The 24,866-nt window shown below is 33.0% G+C and overlaps 1 protein-coding gene across 1 annotated transcript; it reads left to right on the forward strand.

Moving 5' to 3' along the window:
- The first annotated feature begins 613 nt into the window (after positions 1-613).
- LOC149243816 (protein EDS1-like) lies at positions 614-5,966 on the forward strand. The gene is made up of 4 exons (XM_089371318.1): positions 614-649; positions 4,168-4,368; positions 4,500-5,236; positions 5,734-5,966. The coding sequence occupies exons 1-3, from the start codon at positions 614-616 to the stop codon at positions 5,211-5,213; spliced, it is 951 nt and encodes a 316-aa protein (XP_089227444.1). The 3' UTR covers positions 5,214-5,236; positions 5,734-5,966.
- Positions 5,967-24,866: the final 18,900 nt, after the last annotated feature.

Raw genomic sequence — 24,866 nt, forward strand, 5'->3', positions numbered from 1 at the left:
ACCAACACAGTGTTTGCAATGTCCATATAGTCACCGAGCGGCTTCGATTCGTCGAATTTGATGGAGATGTCCCTTGTCGTAGACCTAACACACTTTGCCTTCTTTTCGCCGGAGCGGGGAGCCGACGGATGATCCACCAGTGGATTTGTAATGCCTTCCCGGGATGGGGGATTTGTGGGGTGAATAACGACCGTAGGAGTTTCAAAACATCCAGATGGGCGGATTCTCGAAACTGAGGGGTGTGATGCAGGAGGAGCTGCCGTCGGGGGGAAAGGCACCGAAAGGAGGGGCGGAGCCTGTGGATCGAATGAGGGCGAGGGAGGTGTATGTGAGGCCAAGAACTGCAGAGAACCCGGCGAGAGCGGAGGGACTTCAAATGGCGGAGATTCGATGGGATATGCTCCAGCGGATGATGGAATGGAGTGATAAACTGCGAGCGAGTCGGAGGACCGGGAAGGTATGCGCGCAGGAACAGTTGAAGATGTGGAAGGCGTGAACTGCGAGCGAGGGGCAAAACTAGGGTTCCCAGAAATAGCTTTGTCCGGCGAGGGATCCGCCGAGTAATCCACTGCTTCCATGTCATCCATAACTATCACTTTGTCGGCGACCGAAAATGACAGGTGAAGAATACGATGGGGATGCTGCAGCTGTAAGTTCCTGATCCGTGACCGTAGCGGTTGTGCCTAGACGAGGAGTGCTATCGAACCTTAGCCGCTACGAACCGCAGAAGATGCGCGAGGAGAAACCCTAGCCCAGCCCTTTGCGCGTGCGATCCATCTCCCCCTCTTAGATTGTGTTAATTGTACATTTTTCACAGAAAAATATTAATGGTTTTTAATTATCAGAACTCTTAATAATTGCAATATTATTGAGAGGACGGACGCACGGCAATATTAATGCAAAAATTTTATATAAAATTTGAGTATGATAATTAAGTTGTTGGCTAATTAATTTTTGGTTTTAACTTTGAAAATATCTTAATTTCTAGAGATAATTTTAGGATTGGATATATTTATTTATTTAGTAAAGTCTTGTAGCATTATGATATGTTGATAGATTGATAAATAATTTAGGTTTTTTTTAGGAATATTAGTGTTTTTTAAGAATATTTGCATTTTTAGATTATATGAAATTCATATTTGTTTTTGTAAGCTGTAATATAAATAAAATTTGAATAATTCAAATTTTAATAAAAAATATTAAAATGAAATATTTGTAATAATAAATTTGGCTAATAAAATCAGTAAGTTATTTTAAATTTTTCTTTCCAATCAAAATTATGTGGGACCAATTTCAATATGACTATCCATAACACAATTTTTTTTAATCAAAATTATTGAATTTGTATGGTTTTGGTGGAGTGGTTTAAACGGCCAAACAATTTTCATTCAAATTTTCATTATTAATATTTAAATTTTAATTAAAAAATATTGAAAATAAATATTTATAATAATAAATTTGGCTAATAAAATGTGTAGTAACTTTTTTAATTAGTTTAGAAGAATAATTCAAATTTTAATTATTAAATTATTCCTCCATACTAATATATATAAGTTTTTATATATATATATATATATATATATATATATAAAATCTTTTCGCAATAATAAATATATTACTAATAAGTCACTTCTATCCTTTAATCAAATAAGAGCTGCCATGGCAAGATAGAAAATAAACATGGTCATTATTATTGAGGTTGATATTACTAGTATATTTATTTAAAACATACCTCTAATAATTATACATTTACAATTGTTTAGCATTAAAAAATCGAGTACAGGTTTCGTGACACAAGCATTACTTCGATAAAATAAGCATTTTCCAGTAAACAAAATATCTGACACAAGCATTACTTCGATAAAATAAGCATTTTCCAGTAAACAAAATATCGTGACACAAGCATTACTTCGATAAAATAAGCATTTTCCAATTAAAAAAAATATTTGGAATCTCTTTCTCACTATCTTACTGCATTTTCTTGGAACTCGCTGACCATTCTTTTTCCTTTGGTTTTCCACAGAAACTGAGAACATGGGCACTTCTTTTAAAAAATTAAATATAATTCATTCATCAGGGCTCTCCGGGCTCCTTTACTATTGGTACCAGACAAGTGTGGATAATCAACCTTTTCACATTGCTTCGCTTAAACAGAGCGATGACAATCACTGTATTTGACAGTGACAAATACAGTTTCCACACTGCATACCCATTCAAAGTCTTCTATTGTTCTTTCTTGGGTCTTTCCCTGTTTTCAGTGTCAGGAACGACCGGTACCCATTATGAATTATTATATGGGCAACATTCAGCGCTTAAATCCAACGCCAGTGCGCAACAAATCGAAGCAAGCAACAATTGCTCACCACGGAAGAAGACTCATCTACCCCACTGTAAGGATAAGCTTGGGATTTTGTTTTCCATAATTTCTTATGAGGATATGGTTGTCTTCTTTACATTTTGATAAATCAGCTGGAAACTTTTTGGTATATGAAGATTGGTATTTTGTTTTCCATAATTTCTTATGAGGATATGGTTGTCTTCTTTACATTTTGATAAATAAATCAGCGGGAAACTTTTTGGTATACGAAGATTGAATTTCTTAAAGAAGTTTAGGGTGACTTTGGGATAAAAAAATGGACTTTTGTGATCTTTAAAATATAAATTTTTTGAGCTTGGTCTCTGTCGTTGGAAATTACCCATCCAATCTGTTGCAGCCTCTAGGTCCATCATTTCCCAGCTAAGCTTTAGGATGGCTTCCCCTTGAACAGTCTGGGAATTAATCTTCCTGAGGTCTAGGCATGGGAGGACAGCTGTAGTATTAGTAATGGGAGTTTGATCCTGTCCACTAATGGCAGATGCAATAATCTGGTTGTTGATCTGCAGTTTTTGGCAAGCTAAGTGGTTTCAGTGTGATAGACACCTCAGTTCTCCTGTTTAGAGGCCTAGTTTGTATGTGTAATTTCATATATTGCTTTTTCATTATAAATTACCCATCCATCTATTGCAGGCTCTAGGTCCATCATTTCCCAGCTAAGCTTTAGGAGGCTTTCCCAATTGAACAGTATGGGTAATAATATGGGTATTAATCTTCCTGAGGTGTAGGCAGGGGAGAACACTTGTGGTATTAGTAATGGGAGTTTGATCTTGTCCAGTAATGGCAGATGCAATAATCTGGTTGTTGATCTGCAGTTTTTGGCAAGCTAAGTTGTTTCAATTTGATAGACAACTCAGTGATCCTGTTTAGAAGCCCAGTTTGTATATGTAATCTTATATAGTGTTCTTTCATTTTAAATTACCTATCCATCTTTTGCAGGCTCTAGGTCCATCATTTACCAGCCAATTTTAGAAGGCTTTCCCCTTGAACAGTACGGGTATTAATCTTCCTGAGATGTAGGCAGGCGAAGATAGCTGTGGTATAGTAATGGGAGTTTGATTCTGTCCAGTAATGACAGATGTAATAATCTGGTTGTTGATCTGTAGTTTTTGGCAAGCTAAGTGATTTCAGTGTGATAGACACCTCAGTTATCCTGTTTAGAAGGTCAGTTATATATTTAATCTTATATAGTGTTTTTTCATTGTAAATTACCCATTCATCAATTGCAGGCTCTAGGTCCATCATTTCCCCGCTAAGCTTTAGGAGGCTTTCCCCTTGAATAGTATGGGTATTAATCTTCCTGAGGTGTAGGCAGGGGAGGACAGCTTTGGTATTAGTATTGTGAGTTAATCCTGTCCAGTAATGGCAGATGCAATAATCTGGTTCTTGATCTGCAGTATTTGGCAAGTTAAGTTGTTTCAGTGTGATAGACACCTCAGTTATCCTGTTGAGAAGTCCGGGTTGTATATGTAATCTTATATAGTGTTTTTCATTGTCACATTTTTTTTATCTTCATCTCAGATAATGAAGGCATTATTTATTCTTGTTGAATCTGGTCATGTCGTCCCTATCTCCTGATTCATAAAAATGTGCAAAATTTTATGTACAGAATTCCAAATTTTGAGGGATCCATACTCGGTTTCCCTTACGGTGCCAATTTACTCATATGTTGTTGCAGGTTCACTGTTGGTCAGGAGACTGCAGCTTTTCTGGCTTCATGCGAAATACTGTTCAATGCTTGGGAGGAGTCAGATCGTGCAAATAATTTAGAGAGTTCTAGTCTCTAAGTGAAGGAGCATGGAGGCGTTGCATATATTGCCTTCCCATCATTTCTCGGAATTGAAAGTTTCATCGATGGAGAGGGGAATATAGAAACAAACAACCAGGTATTCTCGGATTGCCTCAAGGGTTACGATGATAAACCAGCCCAAGTCCATCATGGAGCTCTTAAGTTGTTCCTGGATATTATGGAGAAAACAGATTTCCAAGCAAAGGTAAATTGATTTATCTAAAAACACCTGTCAAAAGTAATATCGATTTCACACCAAGAGGGTTTACTTCTGTTATCATAGATGAAATTATTGAATTTCAAAGGGAAAAGTAACATTGTGTTGATGTATTCCAGATCGATCAGTTACAGGCTTCTACGGACTGCAGACAAAGAAAACTCAAACCCGTTATATTTGTGGGTCATTCCTTGGGAGGGGCAGTTGCAACCTTGGCTACACTGTGGTTCCTGGAAAAGAGGATAAGGCAAATCTCTTCCTTTTGTATCACATTTGGTTGCCCTCTGGTCGGAGATGAAAGACTTGTTGAAGCAGTTGCCCGTGAGAATTGGGGAGGCAACTTTTGCCATGTGGTTTCCAAGCATGACATTGTTCCTCGGATGCTCCTTGCACTGATTGAGGCAATTTCTGCGCCTTTGACTGCTATTGTGCCCTATTGGGATGGCAAAGTCCCATATTCTTCTATTCAAGACGCTTGCAGGATTCTTCTTAGTTATGTCCTGCCGTATACTTCAAGCTATGTGTTTGATTCTCAAAAGTGGTCGGACAGGATCACAAAGAGAAGCCCATACAGACCTGTTGGCACTTACATGTTCTGCTCAAGCCATGGCGCAGCTTGTGTTGACAATTCTGACACCGTTTTGAAGATGCTTCATTTGACAATGCAGAGCCATGAAAATCCTTCGGATATTACAGTAGAGGACTGTTTTTCAGAGCATATAGTGAATGCTTCGGTTTTGAAACATGTCATAGAAAACTCCAAAATGGGAGAAAATTTGCATTTAATCCTGATTCAGAATTTTCTTACGACATGGGAATTTCAGTGCAGTTAGAAGCTACTGGTGTTGGAGCTCAGGTAATACACAATTACATCTCATATAATGTTTATGTTTTTTTAGTTAGTTTTCATGAATCATATTAATAAATATTTTTGAAATGTTTTGAAAGTATGTATAGTGGATTTAATGGTTTGAGGTAGGGTGGATGGAGTATTTTATAAAATATTTTACTTCGTCATATATCAAGATATGTAGAGAAGGAATTGTCATTTTGAATTTTTTAACTCTGTTATTTGTATAATTTAATGGATTTAATAATTAAGAATATGTAATTGCTCTAAAAAAATTCATAAATTCAAATCTGACTGAGTAAAATATGTACATCTTTATTAACTTCAACATTCAAATTCCTACACCAAGATTGAATCCTTTATCTTACATAGTAAAAGAATCTCATACATTATTATTATATAAAATTATAGGATAGTATTTTCTTGTCTGTATTTTTGAATTTAAGTTTCTACATTTCAGCATGCTAATTGCTGCATGAAATTTTGTTGATAACTTTGCCCAGAATGATCAAGCGCAGCTTGCCCTACGCAGAGCTGGGGAAATTGAAAACAAGTATATCACAAATGTTGATAAGTTAGCTGTTCAAGTAAGCCAAAACAAAGTACTATGGCAGAGATTGAGTGGTATAAATGCTGGCAACACATACAGAAGATTTGTAGAGCCTCTGGATATTGCACATTATTATCGCTTTAACGGCAATGGTAACTATCTTTCAGATGGAAGACCTAATCGTCATATAGTTCTTGAGAAATGGATGGAAGAGAAAGAAAAAACTCGCATTTCGAAAGGGCAGAGACGTCGCAGAGAGCGTGCATCCCTCACTTCGGACTCATGCTTTTGGGCGCATGTAGAAGAGGCTTCGGACTCATGCTTTTGGGCGCATGTAGAAGAGGCTTGGAAAGACCTGGAAAATCTGAAACAAGGTCAACACCAACACCAGAGCCTAAAAAATCTTGAAAAGTTTGAAGAGTATGTGGCAAAGATGGAAAATGCTCTGAGCATTTCTTCAGATGTTTTCTCGGCAGGAAGCAGGTTCATGATCTGGTGGGAAGCATGGAAAGGTTATAAGAAAAATCAATCCCCTGACTGGAGCTCTCCTTTATATGAGATAATGGAAAAGTGAAACGGCTGAATTTGCAGGTATCTGAATGGAAAAGCTGTTTTCTAGCAGGATCTTCTTCCAATTAGGTTGTTGGTTTGTCAGAGGATCTTCTTCCAATTAGTTTCTTTGTTTTGTTTATGCGATGCAAATTTTGATCTTAAATTTAAAGGTAAAGGACTTCCTTCAATTTAGTTTCTGGTCTTTCTAGAGAAGGACCTCCTTCCAAGTCAGTTGTTTATTTAAATTAGCATTATGGTTGCAACTTGTTGAACTTGCTGGATTGTTGATTGGGACAATACAAAGAAGTGAGTTAAAAAAATTACAGTTGATTCCAAAATATTCCAAGAAAATGACAATCGACTCAATTAAGGATGGCTGCTGCAGCATTTACTGTTCTGAATGTTTATAGATATGTTTCCCAATGTTTGATAAATGCATTTGACATGTATTGTTCAGAGAAAATAAATTTTGTCCACTGGATGTGATTATACAGCTGCAATATGAAATTCATATGGTTGTACATTTACAGGGTGGTGATTTTATCTTCAGATTTAGATAACTGAGCATTGAAAGTTAGGGTGTAAATAAACTATACTTTATATTTATTAGCATATCCATAGTGTATTCGTATGTATATCTATTAGCAGCAGTGTATTTATATAATTAAATGATCGATAAATATTTATACATATTAATTTATCATAAAATATTTTATTAAAAAAATCATATAAATTGATTAAATGATAATTTTAATTTAATTTAAGTTATCATTAATAATTATAAAAAATTATATATATGTTAAACATATATATTTTAGAAAATATGTGACAAGATTTTTAATTATGGAGATTTTTATTAAGAGAAATAAATTTTCAGATAAATCATATTTCAAATTCTTGAGTCCACATGTTTTGAACCACTAAGTGTGGTTCATCATCAAGACTTTGATGAATGTTATTTAGACAAGTTGATATATACTCTTAGATATATATAGTATATATCAACTTGTCAAATATTCTGATCTAGGCAAGTCTACTAAGTTTGGTTCATCATAAAGACTTTGATGAATGTTATCTAGACAAGTTGATATATACTCTCAGATATATAGTATATATCAACCTCTCAAAATTATATGATATTTAAATTGAACAATAAACAATTAAATTTAATAAATTATGGTTAATAATAAAAGATCTAATAAATTATTGTTAATAAAATGAAGATTCTTGATTTGTAAATAGCTTTTGTTATAATAACATAGGCCAATATCATGAGTTATTAGTATCACATGCCTCAAAAACCATTTTATATATATCTAGTTAAAAAGGAAAAAAGAAATTCAATTTTTAAATATTACTAAGAATATTATGTAAAAATTACTATCCATTTAATAATTATGAATAATTAAATTAATTTTTTTTTTAAAAATTAAAATAATTGAACATTAAAATTTAATTTATGTTTATGAATAAAATAGACTAAATATCAATTAATCATGTATATATACACTTGCACCATCACAATGATGACAATGATGTGAAATTGACATTTTAATTTTAAAAAAAATGATGTGAAAGTAACAATTTTAATTTAAGGAAAAAAAATACCTCATAACTATCCATACACTATTATGGTGAAAAATGGGATTTTGATTTAAAATTAATTGGAAAAAATATCATGTAATTTGTTTTATGCTTTTTTTATATTAAAAAAAAATACCTCATAACTATCAATACACTATTATGGTGAAAAATGGGATTTTAATTTAAATTTAATTGGAAAAAATATCATGTAACTTGTTTTATGCTTTTTTATATGTTAAAAAATGAGGGCGTTGGTTTCTTATCCCTACAAAATAGAATACTCTTCCACTTTGTACTCGGCTTAAAACTAATTGTTTAGCTGAAATTAAATTATTAAAAATGCCTTTTTTCTTCTTACTAATATTTTGGTTATTAATTTGTTTTGTACATTTGAAATTAAGATGGGATTTTTTTTATATCATCAATTTCATTATTTTCTAATTTTTTGGGTTAAAATTTTCTATTAATTTTTTAAAATATTACATTGGATAAATACAAAGATCATTATTTTCTCGCTTTCACAACCATCACATTTGTTGGCTAGGAGAGCGATAAAAAACTAAGGATAAATCATCAATCTTTACATAATAACAAAAAACAGAAAGACCAAATAGCCCAGAAAACATAGAGAATAAGAAGACAATTGACCGTCGTCATAGATCATGGGGGAAATGTGGTGCATGACCGGCACAAGGAGCAACAAGAGGTCCAGGATCCTGATGGGAATATAATTCCACATGAGTTAGGTGCACCTCCATATCATCTAGGCGGTCATGGGTGTGCCTCTGGCTCCTTCACATAGATGCCAAGTGGTTAAGAATATCACACTTGTTTTGTTGCAATTTGTTCATGAATGCGATGACTTCGTTATGGTCATCGTGTCTCTATTGTCTTATTTCCTCTAGAACAACCATTATGTTCTACATCTGGGTGTCTAGGGATTCCATGGATGGTGGCTAGTTTACACGACTTGACAATGGAATCTAGTCTTGGGCCAATTCCACCACCAAATCAATGCTCACAACCCCGTCATCCTTTACTTCTCTTGCATGTCCATCTTTGCTCCCTCGCTGGCCACAAGGCCCCATCCCTCTATGGGCTTGACCTCACTGCCTCAACATCTCTGTGTTTACAGCAAAGCACTAGAAAAGGAACCCAACTACAGATCGAGTGATAGGACTACTCTAATAAACCCCGTGGTCACAACACACATTCAGAGGAATTATAAAACCAACCAACCCATACTTCCAAGCTACATGCTCAAAATCCCAACTTGGTTCCCACCCTTCTAGGGCACCGATGATGCTAACAACCAGAGGGGGTTTTACCCAGAGAAAAACACTACGACCAACTGAAAGCCAATTTCCTACCTCCTAGCACCCACAAAACCAGTGCCCATGTTGCCCTGGCTTAATTTTTATCAATAGAGAAACGCTCCTCTGGTTAAGAATAAAGAAAAGACACATGTAACACACTACCAGAACTAGAATACACTTCCAAACAAAGGTCCTCAAGAAGAAACTTACCAAAACCTTGTTGGGCTTTCTAAGGGCTAGCCATTGACAAGTCCCTACAAACTTGACCAGTAAGGCATCACCCCCTGGCAACATGAACCAAAAGCACTGCAGACACCCACAAAACCATTCCCTAGGATCCTACACCGTGCGCATGGGCTTCCAAACAAGCACACTATGCAATTCGCACCAACCAACAACAACGACAAAGGTCAAGTTTACCAAACAAATGAGCATGCACAGGTTGGCATACTCTATGTTAGTTTCACCACCTACACTATCGCACATACACTAAGATGATAGACAAACAAACGAAACTTCCATCCAAAGTTTATACAGTGCTTGTACCTTCTCTAGGTTTCTAAACCTTTGACGTCAGTTGTCCTGCCTCCCTTTCTATATCCCACTCGTGTCATTCGCATGTGTCCATCCACACCTGACTATGCCACTTATACCGTGATTATCCGCCCCATCGAAGTATAATTTTGAAATATTTCATATAATTTTTTTTTAATTAATTATGATATTATAAATATCATATTAGTAATAATTAAAAAAAATACAAAAATAAAATGAATAACAAAACATAAAATTATTTAATAAAATAGATTTAGCAATCACAAAATCATAATAACTTAATATGTTATACTTTTCCAAATAAGTGCTAAGGGAGGTAAAAATGTATATGCAATAATTTTTATTTTGTAATATAAGAAATTATTATATTGTGATTTGCTTTTATTGTTAAATTTAAAATTGCAATAATAATGCTATATAAAATAAAGATTATGAAATAACTAAATAATTAGTCACCAATATTTTTTATAACATGATTTAATAAAATTATGAAATAACTAAATAATTAGTCACCAATATTTTTTATAACATGATTTAATAATTAAATTGATTTATTAAACAATATTTATTCATAATTAATTTTTTTTATATGAATTTCTATAATTACAATTACAAATCAATAATAAATTAAAATAATAAAAGAATAGAGTTGACTTGAGAGTACAATAATGTAATTGTTTATAGTATATTTTAAAATAAAGAACATTATTAAATAAAATAGAGTAATTGTTCCTAATATATTTTGAAGCAAAGAACATTATTAAATAAAACAGAGTAATTGTTCCTAATATATTTTAAAGTAAAGAACACTATTGATTATTCATTACATAAAAAAAATTCTTTACAAAATTAGGTTTATTATAAATTTTTAAATTAAAAATGATTTACAGTTTTTAAATTATATATATATATATATATATATATATATATATATATATAAATTGTTTTTAATTTATTTTATTAACTTAAATAAGAAGTTTGACCTAAAAGTAGGTAGACAATTAAACCCATAACTTTTTAATAAAAAAACCAATTAAACTAATTCACAAAATTTATAAATATTTTAATTTAATATATATTATATCATATAATAATAATTTTTGCCCTTTTCTTAATCCCAATTTAATTATATAATCATATACTTAGGTTACACAGCCACAACCAAACTCAAATGCTATAATTGATTTTGTTTTTTTCCAAATTTTATATTATGAAAAAATAATATAAAAAATATCATTAATAATGTTGGTGTGATACTTAGCATTTTGAGCTTGCTTTTAAAAAAATTTAGAACATTTTTTCAATTTTAATATACAATATTATTATGAAAAATAGTATAATAAAAATTAAACAAAGTCTTTTAGTAAAAATCTGAAACTTGAATACAAAGAAAATAATAAAATTATTAATTATAAATTATAACTATTTAAAAAAACTATTTCTCCATATGTTTATTTTATATAAATTAATGATAGTAATTTAATTTTAATGTTAAAATTAAGTTAGATACTATTTTGTTAAGGGAGTTGTCTTTAGTGCCAACAGGATTTGTTATATAAAATTATTTTATTTGTTTGTGGAATAATTTGCCATGTAAAACTATCTTATTTTGTTTGTGGAACATTATTTTATTCATTACAAAAGTCTAAAAAAATATGCATATTGTACCATTTAAATTCAAAATTAAAATTTAGTAAAAGTAAAAATTAAATGATGATGGTGATGGTGATGGTAGTGGTTAACGCCCATTGAGACCAAATTAGTCTACCAGACCTATAATTTTCTTAGTTTTGAATTGTCTGGCTCTTAGTCTTTCTTGGCAAGATTGGTGCTATAGCTTCCTTTTTCCTTTTTTTTTTTACTCTACGGTCTTCCAACTTCTTTTATCTTGCATCTCCTTCATCTTTTCTAGTTGTTGGGACATTGGTGTCTTAGTTTCACATTCTATTGTGTTCGTCCTTTTGAAGATAGTTGGAGAAGAAGTTTGGTCTAGGAGATCTACTTTGCTGTTAAATGAAAATTTATTTTGTGTAGATTCGAATCCTCATAATTGCTTGCGGGGTTGTCGAGTTCACTTTTTTGTTGTTGGGGGAGGCTTTCCCTCTGCTTGTCTTGAGAATTGTTTCTTTCTTGACTAATTTCTTGTGATTCAGAGTTTTCTCTAGAGTATTCTTCTTTGATGATAGTGTAGTGTTCTTTTTGTGCTCCTTTCCACCATGTAGATCTGTGGTGGATTTATCTAACAGAATTTTTTGGGAGGCTTTTGGGCAATTTTTGGCTAGATGGCCTGTCTAAAGCAGGATTGACATCTGAAGAGGACACTTTCATAATCGAGTTTCTGGTTCCACACATAGTCTTTACTTGTTAGGTTTATTTCAGGTGAAAATCTGATGCTGAAGTCCATTTCCACATAGATGCGTGCATAGGTGGTTCTGGCATATTCCTCTGTTTCTGGCCCCTGCAGTAAAATTTACCAATTGCATTTCCAATGGCTTTTAGCGAGGAGAGATCCCAGAGATGCAAGGGTAGGCTTGGCAATCTCACCCAAACTGGTGCTGAGGTTATGACTACTGTTGAGGGATCAAATGATGGGTTCCATGGCTTCATGAATAGGCCTGAGTTTTCCCAAAACCAAGGGCCAAAATCTAGAATACATTGTTTGCTTTCAGAATTTTCAAAATCTACTATAAAGAAACCCCTAGCACAGAGGTAGATATTAATTTCATTAGAAATGATAGGCTTCCATACCTCTGAGATCCAATTGTGGAGAGCTGTCAGCCGCGGCCAAAAACCATTGAACCGACAGATTATGGCACTTTCAGAAAACTTCAAAGCCTCATTGAGTGAGGCCTGGACCACCTGGACAATGGGAGTTGGGGCTTCACTGACGATATGAGTAGGAGCTTGCCCTCCAGAGGTGGACGGAACTGAGCCAACAACTATTTTGGTGAAGTTGGGAGCCATATTTAACTTGCCCATCAAACCCAGCCGTAGAGAAAATAAGGCAGAAGATTAAATCTAGATTTAGCCGCAGAAGATTGAACAGGTGGTTCGTCTATGCAATTGGTTGTTGCCTTTGATAACCCCGCAGTGTGAGATGGCAGAGAGTGCCGACAGCAGAGAGTGCCGAAACACAGCGTGGGAGCCGAGACCTGGCCGCAGAGAAATAAGGAAGAAGATTAGATTTAGATCTAGCTCCAGACAACATGAGATAGGAACTATTTGGCCCACCTTCCTTGACTAAGTGTTTCGAGCTGAACGAACGTGTAGGGTCTTTTTCTACTGGACTGTACATTGTATATGCCTGAGATCGCGAGGCGGTGAGGTATTATACGTTCAATATATGTTGTTCAGAAAGTCTTGAATCAAAAATATTCTCATTATAATATTATTATTTTATTTTGTTATTGTTATAAATAAATATATTTTTGAATTGGATCAGAGATTCTAGATTGAATAGTAAGAATCCGTTGAATTTAATTATAGTATTTTTTTAATCTGGATTGTCCAACCTTAAACTTATAAGATAATTAATATAAAATGCATCATTAAAAAAATGTAAGCTCCTATCTGTCCGGGGCTTACGAAGTCATTGACTCCTAACTCTGATGGACAGATCATACAATCATTCCCAATGATCGAGCATTCATTCTCCTGAGTATCCTTAAATTGACAACTAATAACCATCCGGGAATCTTCTACAACATTTATTTTCTTTATTCCTAGTGTTATAGCAAGATCCAATCATTTTCACCAAAAAAAAAAATAATTCTGCCTTATTATTGGCGGCCACTCTTAAACCCATGCATATTTTGTCTCGGTTAGTTTGTCCGAGAAACATGGTACCTCTCTCGTTCTTGCCTCCCCTATTATGCTAAATTTCTTATTAATATTAAATTTTGATAGAATTTGATATCATTAGGATTTTGTTGATTTTTTAATTATATTTTAAAATCAATTTTAAAATATTAATAATTTATTGATTATATATTCTTTTTCAATTTTGTTTTTGTGCGAGAGACACTTTAGAGTTCAATGCTCCAGTGATGTAATGAGTTTAAGATGATTCAGTCAAAATTGAAAATAATAAAAATAAAATTTGATCATTATGTAATGTAGCATGCATTATGTTGATTTGGTCAATTTTTTTTTTTTTTTTTTTTAATTGGATAATTTTCATTATATTAGTCTACATACTATATATGTGTCTAAGATGTTAGAGTGGTTTTGGTAAGTTTGACTTAGTTTTAGTTGGTTTTCTATGTCCAAGATGTTAGAATGGTTTTGGTAAACTTGGCTTAGTTATAGTTGGTTTTCTATATCTAAATTTATGAGAACCCATAATTTTACCTATAATATTTATGTGAAATATAACTTATTTAAAAACATAAAAATTTACATTTAAACAAAATTTCATAATTTTATTATTGGTAATTATATAATATCACACAACCAAAACTCAACTAATTTGGAAAAAAATGATACAAATAAATTTAAAGTAATTACTTATTTTAGTATCAAATTTATCGTTTTTAATTGTTTTAAATTTTGGTAATTATATAATATCACACCACCAAGACTCAACTAACTTGGAAAAAAATAATACAAATAAATTTAAAGTAATTACTTATTTTAGTATCAAATTTATCGTATTTAATTGTTTTAAATTTATACAAATTACGAATTGATATATTGCCAAGTTAATCTTTGAAGTTCCAAGTTGCTATGAGAATGTGTACATTCATTTTTCACGGAAGAATATTAATGGTTTTTAATTAACAGAACTCTTAATAACTGCAACATTATTGAGAGGACGTAGGCACGACAATATTAATGCAAAAAATTCTATATAAAATTTGAGTATGATAATTAAGTTGTTGGTGAATTAATTTTTGGTTTTAACTTTGGTAATATCTTAATTTCTAGAAATAATTTTAGGATTGGAGTCTTGTAGTATTATGATATGTTGATAGATTGAGAAATAATTTAGTGTTTTTTTTGAATACTTGCATTTTTAGATAATATTGTATTTATATTTGTTTTGTAAAATAGAATATAAATAGAATTTGAATAATTCAAATTTTAATAAAAAAAATATTAAAATGAAATATTTGTAATTACGCTGATAGGCTTTCTTTTGAATGAGTTTAGTCGTCTACTTTTTGATTCTCTGATTGACATCTGGCGTCCAACTGGCATCTGGTTTAATTGACATCTGGCGTCCAACTGGAATTTGGTTTAATTGACATTTGGCATATGTTCTCGGACTATTCCTCCCTCGACAAAACTGCTTTTCGATTTCTGCTCCTCCTGCTTTCCACTTTCTGCTCTTCCACTGCTCTTCCACGACCTGCTGCAATAATGTTTCCGGTTTCTGCTGTGCACTCTGCTGTGCACGACCTGCCTTGCTGCCTAACAATGAATTTAGCTCTCGGTTATTCAGTGGTGATTCACTATTTTTCTTTACAGCTCGATCCTGCTATACGCTATTTACAGCTCGATTATGTTATACCCTGTTTACAACCCACGCAGAGAGATCAATAGACAGTGATGGTGCGTAGGTTGGCCCTGGGAACATCTAGGTTTTTCAAAATATGCTATTGGCCACTTGAGTTTTGGTATGGAGGGAAGCTTATTACTCATGGATATATCAGTTTCCATGACTTTTTACTAAACCACTTTGTTTTCGCAAGAATGGGTCGAATGATAGCGGATGCAGGGAGTATGACTACTAACCTGGTGAAGGGATTTGATGCTGTTACATCTGTCTTTGAAATTTTGGACAGAGATACTCATATAAACCCAGATGACCCTGAAAAAACTAAGCCTGATAATATCCAAGGCACTGTAGAGGTCAGGGATGTCGATTTTGTTTATCCAGCTCGCCCAAACGCCATGATCTTGAGAGATTTCTGTCTCAGGATCGATGCAGAGAGCAGCATAGCATTAGTGGGAAAGAGCGGATGTGGCAAGTCAACCATCATTGGACTGATAGAAAGATTCTACGATCCCCTGAAAGGGGTTTTACTAATTGATGGGCAAGACATCAGGAGCTTTAATTTGAGGTCTCTGAGACAGCACATAGCCCTCGTAGGGTAGGAGCCAACTCTATTTGCAGGCAGCATCAGAGAGAACATTGCTTACGGTAAAGAGAACGCAACAGAAACTGAGATAGTAGAGGTTGCAAAGGCTGCCAATGCCCACGATTTCATTTCGTAAGTAGACTGAAATAAATCCCTGACCATTGTTCAATTTGTTTTTCAGCCATTGCAAAATTTGTTTTCCAACCACGATTTTTTATTTTTGCATGATGTATAAGTTGTTTCACAAACTTCTCTGAACTTACAAAACATAATTTCCATGGGACACTTCATGAATCCTATCTTAAACTTCATGTTTTATTAACCAAGTTTCTTAAACCTAAAAATTAGTGGTTATTATAAATATTCTTACTGAATTCAATGCAGGTTATATTTTTCTTTTAACTTATAAATAAATAAGCCCTATATGAACAACTTGCCAGACTTCTTGTTAAATTCCATGCATTGTTAATGCTTCAGTGGCATGAGGGATGGATATGAGACCTACTCTGGCAACAGGGGAACTCAGTTGTCTGGGGGGTAGAAACAGAGAATAGCAATAGCAAGGGAAATTATAAAGAACCCAAGCATCTTGCTGTTGGACGAGGCAACGAGTGCTTTGGATGGTCATTCGGAGAAAGTTGTTCAAGAAGCACTAGATGGAGTCATGGTAGGAAGAACCAGCGTGGTTGTAGCTCATCGTTTGAGCACAATTCAGAATGCTGACAGTATAGCAGTCATTGAGAATGGAAAGGTTGTTGAACAAGGAAATCACGCTTCTCTACTGAGCAAAGGCGAAGGAGGTGCATATTTTGGTTTGATTAAACTGCAACAACCACATTAACCAATTATTCAACCTGTAAGCTAAACTGCAATAACCCTCATACTCCTCATCACAAATGTGGCCAGTTATAAAGAGTGCAGGGCAGTCAGCGCAAAATTGATATTTGAGTTGTTTCGCTAAATGGTGATGATTAGAAGCAGAAAGGATAATAATTAGGCTGTATGTTGTAAAAAAGTTAATTAAATATCTCGGGTGATTATGAAGATTAATCATAAACCTTATTATTACTGCTTTCAGAAGTAGAAAGGTTAATAATTAGGCCGTCTGTTGTAAAAAAGTGAATTAAATATCTCGGTTGATTATAAAGAATAATCATAAACCTTATTATTATTGCTTTTAATGTGAAAATTATCTTATCCGAAGTAAATTTCCTTGTTTCATGGATGTTTTTAGAATTGAATGGCATTGCAAATCTTCTTCTGTTCTACTTGAGGATGGGCTACAATGGAAATATGCACATGTAACAAACTTACATTTTCATGAACATCCCAGTAAAGTATGTATTTTAAATTTTCATATATTGTATGTAAAATTTAATATTTGATGCAACTTTCATGATTTACAAATTTCATTGAATTTAACATTCGACGTAGCTTTCGTGATTTACAGAACAACCTAAAAAAAAAACTGAGGTTGGGATTACACAGAAAAATATATTACATTTTTTCTTTCGTGATTTACAATTGCAAGAATGATATGATAGACTGGAGTTTTCTGAGTGGAATGGGGACTTACGAGAACATAAAAGAAGAAGCCTTTCAGTTTCCAAGATTTTGAGGATGCCATTCCTCCCCAGTTTTCCATTCAACTGCTATGTGAATTAATTGATGGTAATGCTATAAACAGTACTGGAGTGGGCCAACACCATATGTGGGCAGCCCAATGGTTCCAATATGAGAGACCTTGACTGTGGCTGACATCAGGGGGTCTCGGGGCTATGGGATTTGGTTTGCCTGCAACACTTGGGAGATGCCGTGGCCAATCCAGGGGCTACTATTGTTGATATAGATGGAGATGTCAGTTTTCTGATGGATGTGCAAGAATTGGCCACCATCAAGGTAGAAAACCTGCCTGTTAAGATGATGGTATTGAACAATCAGCACTTGGGCATGGTGGTTCAATGGGAAGATCGCTTTTACAAAGCAAACAGAGCACATACTTACCTCGGGGATCCATCTGCTAAATCTGAGATTTTCCTCAATCTTTTGAAGATGGCAGATGCATGCAATATACCAGCAGTTAGGGTAACAAAGAAAGCAGATGTCAGGGAGGCCATTTCACAAATGCTCGATACCCCGAGCCATATTTATTGGATGCCATTGTGCCACACCAGGAGCATGTCTTGCCTATGATACCCAGTGGTGGAGCTTTTAAAGATATTATAACCGAAGGTGATGGGAGAAGAGCATACTAAAAAGAAGAGGCTAAGCCATTTCTCATTGTATAAGATTATTCTAGGTTCTAAAAGTGCATTTTCATTGTTTTCCTTTTGAAGGTATGGAGAAATCTTTATTTTCTCTCCTCTGCAATTTTATTGGTAGGACACATTTTATTTCTCTAACTTATACGGTACATAAATCAAGGCAAGTTTGGACACCTTAGATTGTTCACAAAGTCTTGATTTTATGTTTATATGTTTTGATTGCTAAGAACGAATGCAACAAACTTTCATCTCTGTTTCTACTGATATTGGGTGGCCCATGAGGCAAGGGCATAAATTGTGGTGCATTGTATCTCTACTTCTACTTCTTATTTTTCTGTATTTGCCTATTTGTTATAGCAAATGTGCATTCATTTCATTGCATAGAGAATTTTGCAAAGTAAGATTCACATAAGATATCCAAGGATGAATTGAAAATAACCTATACGAGGAGGATAAATGTGGTAGTGTCATGGATTGCATAATAAAATATGGCATAGAGGTTTGATGGTAACTCACTATTTCTACCTTTGACAATGGACTTTGAAAAGATGCCCATCGTATATGTAAGAAATTTGTGTTTTAAATATTTTTTGAATTGCTAACTCGGGATCTTGAAGTCAAGACTTTTTACTAAATGTCTTTGCTAGATACCTTAGAGATGTAACTGTTGTTGTACTTAGTTATTGTCTAACAATTATAATAGTTAGTGAATTCCATATTGTAGGACATATGTTGGAAAGTCAATTTTTCGTTGTTTCTATAATTTTAGAGTTGACCTTTCCTGTATTATTATAAAACCCTGATCATTGGCAACAATTTCTAAATTATAGTTTTGCAAATGGACATCACTCCTGGAGTAAAAAAATTCAATGTTCAGGAAGAAAGAGTACCGGGTGTTGTGGGGTGAAGTTTGGGGGTGGGTCTTCAGATCAAAACATCTCTTCTTGTACATCGCATGGTAAATCATGCTCAACTTCTCTATGGTGAACCATTTTGTGGGAACATGTTCCATTCTGATTTAATTGGAGCTCTTCTTCATTCGAAGACTCTTCTTCCCAGACAGTTGTAGGTTATGCAACTAGCTATTTGAGATAGTCGACATAAATTTAGATTGTTGCACCTAGATATGAATCCATTCATCTCATCAATTAAGCGAATTGATTTTGTGAAAATGTGTTTCCTTATTAGTTTGGGATATTTGAATTTTTCCATTTTCCCTGAGAGAAGTGAGGTGCACTCTACAACCAGGGGTGTAGGGGACATTGAATGTGTGTCACGTCACTTGTATAAGGTTAATAAAATAAAATGAGAGAAAAGACAATGTCATATGTGTAGAAATTCCACGAAAATTCTGATCTGCTTGAATGAACAAATCTAAACCTAACTTGTAACTCAAGATGTAGAATATAAAAACACTTGTTTTTCTAGGGAACCCAACTAGGAAAACCCTCTGCTTGACTGAGAATTCTATTGATAGAAGAATGAGCAATAGATATCTTACAAAAACAATCTTGTTTCAATAGGAACCAATCTGGTTTTCTATTCTTGTACTAAGCTGAAGCACTCCTTGCAAGACTTTGATCTCTGCTTTCTTATTTCCTTGCGCAATTCCCAAGGAAATTCTCCTATAAATCTGCGCACAAGCCTCTCTTTGTATGCTGATCCTCTCATAAGTTCACACACACAAACACAAATATGTGTTCTCTACTGCCTTGTGTCACCAACTCGTGCTCACAAGACAATTGAATAAAAATGTGCCTTGATCCTTGAGGGATTGCTCAGACATCAAGGCTCGAAGCCATTACAAGAAATACTTATTATGAACTCAATACATGACATTCAGGGACTGAACCTGTTTGGGGGCGATAACAAGTTAACAACATTTATGAAAACCACCTGAGCTAAATCCGATTGATGTGTGTATGTGTATAAGTTACCAGATTTCAGATTTAAATTTGGATATGGATCCACTAGTATTTTAAACATTAATAATTTGTTATTACATTACATTAAGTCATTTTATGAACCATGTCACTCTTAACATGTTACTTTTAAGATTACTTACTAATAACATGTATGTGGTTTATAAAGTTTACATTTAATTCAATTATGTACAATGGCAGTGGTTTATAAAAATTACTTTAATATATTTAAGAGCCTAATTTAGAATTCCACAAAAACAATTGTTGAACCTCAGACTCTCTCAATCCCCTCTTAAGGTCATATGTGAGGAGATGCCAACCCGAAGGAAATATGCTACATGTCACTACCGGAATTGAAAAATGAAAAATTAGAAATGGAGTTTCTTCAAGAGTTTCATGATTTGATTTTCTCAATCAGTGGTGTAGGCTTCTCTAAATCTATGGATCCCATTTTTGGTGCAGTCAATTTTATGGAAAGACCATGCAAAGTTCACAACATTTGCTTAAGAAGTATTGCCCAGCTGTATGAATTATATAGTTTGTCAGAGCTTCATAATGACAATGGTCTGCATTGTCCATTGTGAACAAATAATGAGTAGACATATTAAAAAGCTTTATGAATAATTATGTAAAGGGAATATAAAAATTGTATCTTACTTGGGACAAGCACAGTAGATTTGATACAAACTGCTCATTTTTAAATAAATTCAAAAAATATTACAAATATATATTTATATATAAAGAAATATTTCTCAACCTTTCTTTAAAATATTTCTTATTACACTGCACTAGTGTGGCAGGTTTCACAAAGAATATGAATCAATGTTGGAGAAGAGTTACAATTGTGGAAGCATATGTTTGTGTAAAAGTTAACCAATACCCAAATTGACAATACACTTGAGATTTTAATATATATATATATATATATATATATATATATATATATATATATATATATATATATATATTAAATAATAAAATAATTTAGACTCTAGATGTTATTTGTTTTCCAATATTCATTATTTTCATTTTTTAATATTTTTTTGAAAAATACTAGTACTTTTTAATCTTTTATAGAAATTCAACAATTCCAACTTCATAAGTCTATCAGACTCTCTTTGTACCTTTTGGGACAATTGCTAGTAATAAATTTGGTTAAAAAAATCGGTAAGTTATTTTAAATTTTTCCCTCTACCAAAATTCTGTGAGACCAATTTCAATATGACCATCCATAACACAATTTTTTTTATCAAAATTATTAAATTTGTATGGTTTTGGTGGAGTGGTTTAGATGGCCAAACAATTTACATTCAAATTTTCATTAATGATATTTAAATTTTAATTAAAAATATTGAAACTAAATATTTATAATAATAAATTTGGCTAATAGAATGTGTAGTAATTTAAAAAAAAAAAAAATTAGTTTAGAGGAATAATTCAAATTTTAATTAAAAATTTATTAAAATGAAACATTTGTAATAATAAATTTGGCTAATAAAATGCATGGTAATATCTTTTTTTATTCTTTTCCTTTCAATCTCAATGGTGACGACCTCTTTTGAACATGGGCATCCCTAGCACAAAGTTTTATCAAAACCATTGAATTTGTGTGCCTTTGGTGCAATGGCTGGGATGAATAAACAATTTATTTTTTCTTTAATGATTATCTTGTGGAATTTGAATAATTCAAATTTTAATTAAAAAATATTAAATTGAAACATTAGTAATAATACATTTGGCTAATAAGATGTGTAGTAAGTAATTTTGTGTTTTTCCTCCCATCATGACGGTGTTAACCCAATTTCAACATGAGCATCTCTAGCACAATTTTTTTATCAAAATTATTAAATTTGTATGGCTTTGGTGGGAAAACAATTTATATTTAAATTTTCATTAATGATGGAGAGGTACAAATGAATAATTCAAATTTTAATTAAAAAATATTAAAATGAAACCTTTGTAATAATAAGTTTGGCTAATAATATGCATGATATTTTTGTTTAAGTTTTCCATCTAATCACAACAAACACATATTCTCCATATCTTGAATTTGGAAGAAATGTAATTGGATAGAGATGCTTATTTTAGCTTATCTGCACTAATTCATTTTGAGAGATAAGGCCATTAAGGCCTTCATAACGTCTTGGACATTAAAGTAGCTAGTGAAAAAATAATGTTCTTAAAGATTTGAATGGTTAGATGATTGCCAACAAATGATTAAATAGAAATTTCCAACTTATTATTCAATATGTTTTCGATCTTAAGCCTGGCCATGCAATGTTCCTTCAATGTTGTCCTAGTTAATATTATAGATAATAAAAGCATGCATGTTATCATATCTTATTTGTGGATGACCTTATTACAACCTTGTATAAGATGTATGATGATAAAGTGCCCAGGCTTAATGGCTTCCCATGTGATTTTTACAAAGTCAAATGACATTTTTTTAGGTATGTATTACTTTGGTATAAAACATCTCTTATAAAAAAATCTTTTTGGGTAAACACTAATCAATAATTCTGCAAGTTTACTCTCAAGGTAGAGTGGCCTTAAGTTGATTACCAAGTAGAGGCGAACTATGTTGTTCAATAATTTCTACATGATTTTGATAAAAGCCTTATCTCTTCATCTAAATACATTTTATCAAAGACTACCATGGTAGAATAAACAAATTTTATCCATGATTGGCATAATTTAGACAATGTTATTTATTAGGGAAATTTTGAGGTCTCTAATGAACCTCATAAGGAAAATAATAAAATAATAGTTAAAACAATAAAATAATAATTATGAATTTTTAAAGAAAAATAAAGGAAACTACTATTTTTTTGTATTTTCAGCTTATCTCCTTCTAGGTTTACTCAAATGTCAAGCGTAGGCGCTCATTGGATGATGAATTAAATTCCACGTCCAACGAGTACCCACTCTCCATAATTTTGATGAGGCACACATAGAAAAAGATTGAAAACATGAAAAAAACACGTTGAACACATTTTTCATGTATTTTCATTTATTTTTCCCTATGTGAGTCTACTCAAAAGTACACAGAGTGGGCACTTATTGGATGTAGAATTTAATTCCGCATTCAATGGGTGTCTACACTTGATATTTGAGTAATTTTACGATTAAATAAGCTAAAAATACAATTAAAAAAATGTAGTTCTTCTTTTCCCTCCAAAATAATATCCTCTTAGGATAACATCATCATGCTGAATTTTATTAGTTCTTTTAAAGTTAATTTTTTATTACATTTTTTTTTAGACTCATTTTTTAATTGTTTGGGAGGGCATGATATGGGAGTACACCATATACATTAATGTTATTTTTATTAAGATTAACTTCAAGAATTCCTTTCACTAGGTTGAGAGGCCATTGATCATTGTAATTCTTAATCCTTGAGTTTTACTTCATCCTTCCTTGAGTTTGTAGAGACCCTTTTTGCGAACACCATTGCTCACTTATTTATTAATATCGGCAAGAATAAGGATATACTTTATTTAAATCCATCATGCAAGGTTATTCATTATATCAAGCCATGTATGTGTTGTCATTTGAAATTGCATTCTATTTGATCGAACATCATAATTTTATGTTATAAAAATAGAGAGAGCGCAGAGAGAGTGACTAAACACACAATGCCAAACATACACTCTATTCATTGATCACATAAAGCAATTACATATATAAGAATTAGATCACCAACTTCTAGATGATAAGATTCGAAGAAGGTGGATTTATGACTCATAGACAACTCACACACATAGGGAAATAACTATTTCTAGAATCACACATAGAGACTCACAATGACAACTCATAACAACTTGGAAGTCATGGAAGCATTACTTCCAATACCCTCCCTTAATTCTTACATGACAAAACTAGAAAGTAGACATTACAAAAATGAATGAATATCTGTAAAATTTGTCTGGTATGGTCATCACTAGCACTCATATCCACTTTGAAATCTCATGGTTTCCGCTCTTTTCTTCACCACACTTTCGAGCTTCCCACTTGATCCATTTAAGACATAACCGCTTCAGACCATCGTTGATGTGCTTTTCAAAATTTATGCTTCTCAACCTCCCAGAGCGCAACGGGTCAATCTTGATACTGAACCATCCTATGAAAGTGCCACCATCTATTGAATCCACGTCCCTCCACAACCTTCATAAGTTATCTAGAATATCATTCTGGGTACAAAATGTCTTCAATAGAAAATTCTATAACTTGACCTTGTATAAATAATGTATACTAACGCTCCTAGAGCACGAAGGGTCACACCAACTTGACCTTATTAAGAACTAGCTGTGACTAATGCTCCCAGACCAAAAAGAGTCACATTAATTTGTTGAACAGTTAACCTATTATTTTTTATTCTTACTCCCAAACCAAAAGAGTCACATTAATCTGTTGAATAGTTGACCTATTATTTTTGGTTCGTTTATATAAATGATCATCTCACAACTGTAAATATATAAGACACCATCCTTCATAGATCCATTAAAAAATTTACCCATAACATATTGATAATATATATTTTATAAAAAAAACCATAATAACTTTGGATACCACTAAACAATTATCAAACCCACTCTACACAAGAAATTTGAATATTGGTGTTTGTCATCCAATCTGTTTCCTTTTGGGTGCTGATCTATGCTTGTATCCGTCGGCTGATGAGGGGTCCCCTACGTATTCATCCATTCAACGGTGGAGACGGTGGAACAATGGATGAATGGCCACTCGGATAATTCTGAGTCGACTGAATATTTGACAGCCGTAATTCTTTTCCTATGGATACGATGCTTGA

The sequence above is a fragment of the Pinus tabuliformis genome, chromosome 8, assembly GCF_031772625.1.
Source record: "Pinus tabuliformis cultivar Carrire ecotype Pingquan chromosome 8, CPIR1, whole genome shotgun sequence".
NCBI classification, from domain to species: domain Eukaryota; kingdom Viridiplantae; phylum Streptophyta; class Pinopsida; order Pinales; family Pinaceae; genus Pinus; species Pinus tabuliformis.